At 39.9% G+C, this 9845-nt stretch overlaps 1 protein-coding gene across 1 annotated transcript; it reads right to left on the reverse strand.

Moving 5' to 3' along the window:
* On the reverse strand, nt 1-9635 carry LOC139744173 (uncharacterized). The gene is made up of 3 exons (XM_071654630.1): nt 9507-9635; nt 3174-3282; nt 1-845 (listed from the first exon to the last, which is right to left on the reverse strand). The coding sequence occupies exons 1-3, from the start codon at nt 9550-9552 to the stop codon at nt 35-37; spliced, it is 966 nt and encodes a 321-aa protein (XP_071510731.1). The 5' UTR covers nt 9553-9635; the 3' UTR covers nt 1-34.
* Between the last annotated feature and the right edge of the window lie 210 nt (nt 9636-9845).

The following is a 9845-nucleotide window of genomic DNA, read 5'->3' on the forward strand; positions in this document are numbered from 1 at the left end:
GGCCTAACCATAGACTGCCACACCCTTGGCATCCTTACTGTTCAGTAAGAGACCGGAGAAAGTGTTCTCCATCAATGTCCATCTTCACCTTTTTTATTTTCAAGGTGAGCAGCTCCTTCTCTAGCTCCAACTTCGCCTGCTCCGCTTGAAGTTTCTTGAATTTCTCCTGAGAGCACTTTATCTCCCATTCCAGGTATGTGTTGTAGAGTTGGCCCTCTGACTTACGCCTCTTGTTTGACTTCCCAGGCAGTGAGGCAACAGCTGCTGCCGGTTGCAAGGGGTCTCTAGCTGCTGATGGTTGTGGTGGGGCTCCAGCTGCTGCCAGTGGCAGGGGGGCTCTAGCTGCTGCCAGTTGTGGTGGGGCTCCAGCTGCTGCTGGTGGAAGGGGGGCTCTACCTGCTGCCCGTTGCAAGGAGGCACCAGGTACTGTAGGTGGCAGGGGGGCTCTAGCTGCTGATGGTTGTGGTGGGGCTCCAGCTGCTGCCGCCAGTGGCAGGGGGGCTCTTGCTGCTGCCGGTTGTGGTGGGGCTCCAGCTGCTGCTGGTGGCAGGGGGGCTCTTGCTGCTGCTCGTTGTAAGGAGGCTCCAGGTACTGTCGGTGGCAGGGGGGCTCTAGCTGTGAGAGGTTGCGTAGGGACTCCAGCTGCTGGTGGTGGCAAGGGGGCTCTAGCTGCAGCTGCCGGTTGCGGGGGGGCCCCAGCTGCTACCGGTGGCAGGGGGGCTCCAGCTTGTGGTAGTGGTGGTGGTGATGGTGGTGGGGCTCCAGCTGCTGGTGATGGGGCTCTCCTATGTGGTGGTGGGACTTCAGCTGATGATGCAGCTTGTCGGACTGGTATCAGTCCACGCCTGCAAGAAAAGTGAGAAATCACAAAATTGTTTTAATAATATTGCCATATTTCCACAAACAGTAAACTGTACAAGTTGTAGCTCTGAGAGCTTTTACAAGATTTGAATAATATAATGCCTATTTTGGGCGAATTGAGGGAAATTTAAAATGATTATTAATAAAAATACATAATTTTGAAAATTTACGTGGGGGGGGGGGGGGGGAATGCCCCCCCCCCCCCTTCCCCTGCTGCATACAGCCATGCTTTAATAGCGTGTACCTGATTCATAACTACACATATCCCATTGTTTATGTCATACGTCCCATTCAAGTTGTATGATCAAGGGAGCGGTGGTTATTGTTTCGGTTCTACATTCATTTTATTAATCATTTGACACAATTTTCAGGATTTCCACTTAATAATAGTAGTATTGACTGGCCTTCAAACAGCCAGACTATATCTTTACCCTCTCTGAAATCAAATTTTGCCCACAAATATTGCTTGGGCAATATTTGATTTCAAATCGGGCAATATAGTCTCCTATCTCTTACAGGCCAGTCAATATTATCATTAAAAAGGTACCATTAACAAGTCATTTTTTAAAAAGAAATTTCCCTTTATACAATAGGCCAACTATGACAAAAATCAAATCAATAAACTAGTACGGATATTTTTTAATTTCACATTTCATTAAATTTTATTAAAATACAATGATAGTTTTATTAAATTGGATATAATTTTTAAAAAGAAAATTAGATATTTGATGATTATAAAGGCAATTCATCAAGGAGTCATGATTTGCTTTGATACTGCTATTTTGTATCTAAAATGATTTAATTTTTATTTTTTTATTGTTCAGTGGGCCTTCCCCCAAAAAAATGAGCGTTATCTGCACTTTGCAAGTTCTAATTATTATCAATTTGTTACATTGTAATTCTTATTTGAGTTCCAAGCGTGAAAGTTGTTACAAATATTTATTTGAAAGAGCTTTATCAAATACTGAACAAGTTTTATTTTTTTGAAGTTAACTTACCAAAACCATTTCTGTGCTTTAACCCTTCCTTATGAATATTCGAATGAGTTGGTTATATCATAGCAACACAATTTGTAATACCATCATTACAATGTGTTAGCAGGAAATGCTCCCCCCAGAATGTGACATACTACCTTGAGACAAACACTCTCCCAGGCCCATCCCACCTCCATTGAACAAAACTATTCAGCCAGCCAGGCACGCACAAACAAGCTCCGCCCACTTGGCCTGTCACTAAAATATTAAAGCAGCGATTGGTTGACCAAGGAGTTCTGGCTTGACATGGATAAAGTATGGATGTGCTGTGTGTATGGATAAAGTATATGGATCGATGTGCTGTGTGTATACATGTATACATGTGTATGTATTCGACATGCGTGCAGAGCGGTACGGTGAGTGTGCATGCTTACCTGCAGCAGGCCAGGGACGGGGTTCTGCGACATGCCGATTTTTTTTGTTCTCCTCTAAATGTAATGAGAATGCCAGACAAATCTTTTTCGGCTCAAGTGATGTAAACTACGTGTATTTTGTACAAAAGGGACTGAATGTTTTACTTCGACACAGCCGAAATTCGACTCTCGTACTTCGGCTTATCCAAATATTTCTTAAAGAAAATACATAGGGAAAAATCGGGACTTTTTATTTTGCTTCGAGTTAAGTGATTTTCGACTCACTCGACGTCGACTTATCCGAGGTTTACTGTATTAAAATTTCATTTATAAATGTTTATTAAATTTTCATACATGTATTCCCCTAAAAAAAAAATTCTGTAGATCTTATACATCTTGTACATTAAATTTTGAATCACTTTGTACTGATACAGTGCAAATTCAATAGAAAGAGATTTGACATAACAAAATATCGGATAAAGAAATATATATACCTATATTTCTGAGATAAAAATGAAATTATTATTTTTTTTTAATTATTTCTTGAATACTGATATACTGTAAAACATGATATATTCGCGGCATGAATTTTTCGCAAATTGGAGCCGACAGCCTTTTTCATGGCATTAAATATTCTCCAAGTGCCACAGGCATTCAATGCATATAGTGTAAACAAGGACTTTCGCGTGCATTTTAATTTCGCGAATCTTGGCGCTCGTGAAATTAAAGAGCACGCGAAAATTCCTCGTTTTACAGTACACTGTAACAGAATATTAATACAATAACCCAAATTTCCTTGTTAAGAGGTCCTTGTTATAAAGACTTTACACAATATCATACTCATTGATGATTGGATTTTATTTTTTACATAACAAAACAAGAAACTCAGGTTCACTCCAAGAGATTTGGTTGAAAAATAACTTACAAGGAATTTGCTCCATTGAGGATGCCAATCAAGGCTGCTGAGTTGGCTCCAATGGCATTCTCAACTCTCTCGTCAATGTCAGTCATTACACAGACCGGTCCTCCACCACCTCAAATCAACATGAGAAAAACAGAAGACACAGGTGACGATAACTTTGTAAACATATGGTCTACGTCCTGCCGATTTCAGATGAGAATCACTTTATAACAAGCTCTTGAGCTAAGTTTGCATGTGCGTGTGTGTGTGTGTGTGTGTTTGTGCGTGTGACATTACTTTTTAGACAAGGCAGATACCTCCTCTCATTATTGCATTGGCCCCCAGGTTATAAGGAAATTTTAAAATGTCTAGTAAAATAAGCCAGTTCAGAGCTCCAGTTTGAGCATGAGCAGAAAAAGGTCATTTGTACCGAGAGACAAGTTGGTTTTTTATTTCACTGAGATAAGCAAATGTAATGTTATGATTATTCGTGGAATCCTTATAAATAGTGCCTGACAGTACATCCACCTGACAGCAAGCCTGGTATTTGGCAATGTTAACAGAAAAAGATTGTTAATGTATTCAAAACAGCACAATGAAATAGATGCTTCCCAAAGTGTTGATTGACAAACCATCCTGGTCACTTCATCTACACAGGTTCATTCTTTGTTAGAATACGAGTTCCATAAATTGCTACGTTGGGTAAGCTGCTGCATTATGTCACTTTGAATTTAGTTAAGTGCCTAACCAACTGCGAAAAATGAAAGGTCATTTGTACCCATGTGCACATGAGCTTTCTCCGAACTGGCTTATTAAATTAATGTCCTCAAATATATGTTGATCAGCTATAAATTTGACTGGCTGGAGTCTGGGCCATTATATATTATGCATGAAGATCTTTTTCCTTAACACCATACACTTGTTATTTGCAAATATTCAAATTTTTGGCCCAAGCCTACATCCAAATACTTTAAACTGACATTCTAGCTTGCGAAACAATTCATTGACGATCACATGAACCGACGAATCCATCAAAAATGATCAACATATTGGATTTTCACTTTTTCCCATTTTTAGATAGTTCAAACAAAAGACTATTCTGTTTCAATTTTTAAAGTCATAATATAATGTCAATTAAGATAAAATTGCAAGTAAAATTTGGCCCTGACCGCGAATCGAAACATGTGTATGTACTATGTGCGCTTGCCTCCAAACCTGCATCATAAACATAATATACACACACATGCTCGCCCACACACACACACACGCACACACATGCATATACATTGTACGTATATTACTATATACAAACACAAACACACACTAATACACGCACAAAAACATACACATACACATACACATTCACACAACCACAAATATACACACACTCAGACACACTCATACACATATATACACATATATGCACACACACATACAAACACTCGAACACACACACAAACTAAACACTAACACACACACATGTAGAACTCACCATACACACAGACACACATGTACACATACACACTGTATACGCACACGTACACATGCATAAATGCACACGCATCAGACACAAATGCACACACATACACACATGGACACAAACACACACGTATCATATACACTTGTAAGCACACTAACAGACACATACACACATACACATACTGACACACACACACACATACACTGAAACACATACACATACACACATATGCATATAAACACACAAATGTATACACTCACACGTAAACATTCACACAAACACAGAAACGCTCATAAGTATGTTAGACGAGCGATTTCACCTTTGTGACGGCACGCACTAAACTGCGATCGGGCGTCTGACGATGAGCAAGACTAAAGACTGGAAAGTAGGTTAGGGTTAATGTTACGGTTACGGTTACGGTTAGGGTATAGGGTAGGGTTAGGGCACGTGTACACTGTTGGCTATTATGTACAACCATGGACCTACTATACATGGACTAGAAACGAAGGTCTTTTTTTGATCCCATCATCACCGCTGCCACCTGATTATGTGCATCTTAATGCATACATTCAGGTGCTGGGATAATGATGCTTGTGCAATCGTGCATGGTCATTGACAAAAGAACCATTTCCCTCATTGCAGTCTTATTTTGCTGAGGTACCTTTTCTGACTCAACTGCCTTTGAATAAATACCGATGAAAGGGAGCAGCAAACCCGAAAACATGACAGTTTTCCTGCCACAAAATTGAAAATTACTGAAGTGGACACTTGTGGACAAGCATGAAACATGGCTTAATGACAAGACATACATGTCATCTACGGTTACTGTCCATGTTTACTCTGGAACAATGTGCGAAAAATGAGGGAAATTAGATTACAAATCACAATCAACCTGTCAAAGTAATTGCTTTCTCTTGTAAAGTACGCGCATTTCACAAATGAAATTACTTGAGCGATAATTCCCCAATGTACACTACAACTGCACATGCATTTTTCTTGATTTAAGATAATTACTATCTTCTGCGCATCAGTTTTTAGATTTATCAAAGCGTCGTCTTGTTTTTATCCAGGCTGGTTGTCGGCGGTGATGGTAAGATCAAAGCAGGAAAGCACGCTTAAAATGTTTTTGTGACGCTTTTGACAGAAACAGGTGCATGAATTACTTAACGAGTGATGAATGTCCATTTGTAGTAGGTCCATGGTACAACTGTGTGGTACACAGCACAGGTGGGACTGAGAAAAATGGAAAAAAAAACAAATCTGTGAATTCTCTCCAAGTGAAAATGTCATTGATATTTGATTTTACCAAATGAAGTTGATGTCCGAGGTACACCCAAACACTGTTATTTCTGTTCCTGCTTTTCTACTTTTATTTGACTAAAAACATACCAGTTACAAAAAATATCTGACAATACAGTCCAAAACCTTTTACAAACCAAATCATTCTTGACTTATACTGCTTCACATTTATCTTAAGTTGTATTGAAATTGAAACATTGAATATGTCAATGACTGCTTTTTTAAGGAAAAAGCAGAATTTCATTTTCTTTTTTCATTCAGTATTAGTTCACTACAGAACTTAAAGCCAAGCAGCCATAGGTGTAATGCAATTATACCTATGCCTGCAGAGGTGGGGTTAGGGATAGGGTTAGGGCTAGCATTTGCCACTTTTACATGTAGTCTCTAGTCTCGCTCATCATTTGCTATCCAATGCAATCTTAGTGATTCGACGGTTCGAAGATCATGCACATTAACTTCCCGGTCTGTAAACCATTGAATCATTACATTTACCACAGTGCATGTAACGAGGTTCACTTTACATTGCTGAAGTAATCAAATTTTTGACTGTATAAGGTTTATACTACCATCATAGTAAGCAGAAGAATTCAGGCTTTCTTACAAGGGATATTCTTTATAGCATACAGTTCATTTTATATGTACAAAACAAATACGAAACCCGCCCAAACTTTATCCTCCTTTTCCTCGAAATTGTGTTTGCGCCCAACAGGGACCAATTTGTTGGTTCGTGTGATTGTCAATGAATTAATGGTGATAAATACATACACCATTCCATGTCTATATGATGCACATCACAACACAATGTATATGTCATCCTGTCATCACTGCCACTTGAGTCTTGACCAGGGGGGTCAAGCCCTGCCATTTTGTAAAAATAAATTGAACGCACAAATAGAGGGTCACTGAATAATTCATTTTGTTAGATGATACGCGCAATAACTGTTTTAATTACTGCGACGCAATATGAAAAACTGTTGGGTCAGCGAACTGTGAATGCTCACGTGATCACAGGTAAAGAAAATAGGTCACAGGTTTATATCGAATTTGTAAACAAATTATCATTCATGATTACAAATTACACACACACAAAACTAACCAATGTCATTACTGAATGCCTGAGCCTCGTTCTTGATACGTGCTGGTCTTATTGTTGTGCGCCACACACAACGCAGCTACATGTATGCCCGTGACGTCACCACCGTCCACTAACGATGAATTATTCAGCTATTCAGTGACCCTCTATATGTGCGTTCAATTGATTCCAGTGGGCCGGTCCGAGAACAATGCTTAACATGCTGACGTATCACAAAGCTTTCCGTCTAGTAATTTTAATTGATATGTCATGGTCTTGACCAATAAATATGTCAGATTCGATTAGTCAGGGAACTTCACTTTTTTCATTGACATTTGTTGGTCAGGAGGGGAATTGTGAACGAGGGCTGTGGATATTTACAATCTGTATCAGTACAATTGTACATTGCCTCACAACGTGGAATTGGGACCTAAAGAAATGCTTCAGGGCCCTGCTGTGGTAGGAAATGAAGAACTATTGTCAATACCGGAAAAAAAAAGTGAAATTCCTCGACCAATTCGACATACATTGTATTTATCGGTCAACACTGCCACGCCACTAACTTCAGGCTATACCGGCTAACCCTAAATCTAACTTAGACAGTACTATTAAACTCTTACAAATACCGTACATCTACATGTCCCAGTTTCCGTTCAGCAGTTTGTAGTTGTAAAGTGATACATACCGAAGAAAACGTGCATAATTTAATTTGCATAATATGTGCAGTATGCGGTCAATGTGCACATACAAAAATATTTAGAAGTTCATCAATCACACATCCAAAATACTCTGTGAATCTTAAGATTGAGATCTAACGGTTAGAACACTAGTTCTAGACCTAATTCTAACTTGTTAAACTGTGATTCCTCAATTACACTGTAGAAAATACAAAAATCACATTTGTTTGAAAATGGAATCGAACAAGCTGCATTGATCATTTAGAAAGTATTCCTGAAACAGATATTCAAAAATGAATGGAAGCACCACACATTACTTCATTACCGATTACCCTTGACTTGTATTTGGCCATTTTGTGCATGCATAGGCTAACAATACTATAGCCCGTTACATATTCAATGTTGAAAAAAAAATCAAATGTAGAATGAAAACTTAGCTTTATTTCTTTGCTGAACGAGATCCGAAGAACCCTCAAACTAGTATCACTCAGAACAGGAGACTAGAGTCTACTAGTATGTGGGTTACTTGACCGAAAGATCGGTCTGTATCTGTCCGTCGGGGAATGTTCCGCGGAGACTGCGTCTGGCTTCACGGATCCCCTCCGTATACAGACCGAAGTCAATGATTGCGGCTCCTGTGTGGAGCAGTCGCGCACAGATCAAACATTACGATAAACCAAATTTCAGACAGCTTTTTTACATTCAAACAAGTATGACATGACATGACACATTATGCAGCAATATTTGGGATAAATTTCTCACATTGTGCAATTGAAATACTCACATAACCTCGGTTATAATGCAGAAATTTTATCGATATCGCAACATCGCCGTTCGCGAGCAGTAAGTCGCCATTTTGAATCTGTAACAATTGCTAAGCCAATCACATGCGAGGTACGTGTTTTAGTAAAACAAACACGTAGAAACTACCTCGCATGTGATTGGCTAATAGACTCATAGTGTATGTTTCTGCAGTTTGAATGTGACGACGCGACAGGCTGTGTTTTACGTTGAAAATTCTCCTAAAATGTTGGATTACTCATTAATCTGGTGAGTGTAACGTATTCTAAAAGAAATAATTTCACCATACAAGCTTAAATTTGCCGACCTAGGGCCGTGAATTTGACGCAATCGAGAAGGGTGAGGTACCTCACCCAATTTTCCATAGAGTCTAAGAGACAGTGGTTAAGAACATCCACACAGCAATGGGTACTGCAACCTTCCGTCTGTCTACGGAGGACAGCGTCAATGGCAAAATATAAAAGAGTCCTCCGGACAGACGGATCTTTCTGTCTAGTGGGTTACATGTACTGTAGTTTAATCACAGCATGCAGCTGCACAGGAGCAACTGATGATGCATGATGCAGAGGCTTTCACCGAACACCCTATGAACCCAACTGGGGCAGCGCTGCCAGTGGCCCGCGTGCAGGATGACTGACAGAGTGATGGTTGAATTGCGCCTTGAGCCCGAGCTGTACTGACAAATCCAACAATCGAAAGATAAGCTGATACAAATCGTCCTCGCTTGCTGGAAGTTTTGACGGAGTAGTCTAGACCTAACTTGTCTTTAAAAGTAAAATTGATACTGTATGCAGCCGACAAAAACCGTGATTTGTGAGCAGTTTCACAGACAGCGCAGAGCTTCAGGTCGATCGTGAAAAGGGCTAAAATTGCTGTGCGCAAGCGCAAGATTTGACCCAATTTTGACCTTTTCTTGTTATTCTTACTGCGCCATCTACGATTTGTTCCATATGTTCCTCTCTACATTCACGTAACATATTACTTATATATCACCTCATTATTCCAATAAATCAAATAAATCAACATACCTGTCTTTGACATCTCCTGTCTTTCCTGGTAACGGTGCTCTTTCATAGTGCTGGAAAGGTTGTTCCATTTTTTTTTAATCTCGGGCACCGACCTCCTCACCCTTGATACAGCATTCACCCTGCTGGTGATTGCCGCCCAGGCCCGTTCTTTATCTTTATGTGTCACGGTCTGGCCAAGTTTAGGTTTTAGGACGGCCTCGAACTCCCTATACCCCTCCACCAGCTCATATTTCTCCAATTCACTGAAATTCTTTTTTCTTCTCTCGTCGCCTTCCATCATCTTCGATAGCTATGATCTCCGAGTAGGAATACATACGTTAGACAAGGTTTGTGCGAAAA

The sequence above is a fragment of the Diadema antillarum genome, unplaced genomic scaffold, assembly GCF_040938485.1.
Source record: "Diadema antillarum isolate AM-2024a unplaced genomic scaffold, OU_Dant_1.0 scf00000035, whole genome shotgun sequence".
NCBI classification, from domain to species: Eukaryota; Metazoa; Echinodermata; class Echinoidea; order Diadematoida; family Diadematidae; genus Diadema; species Diadema antillarum.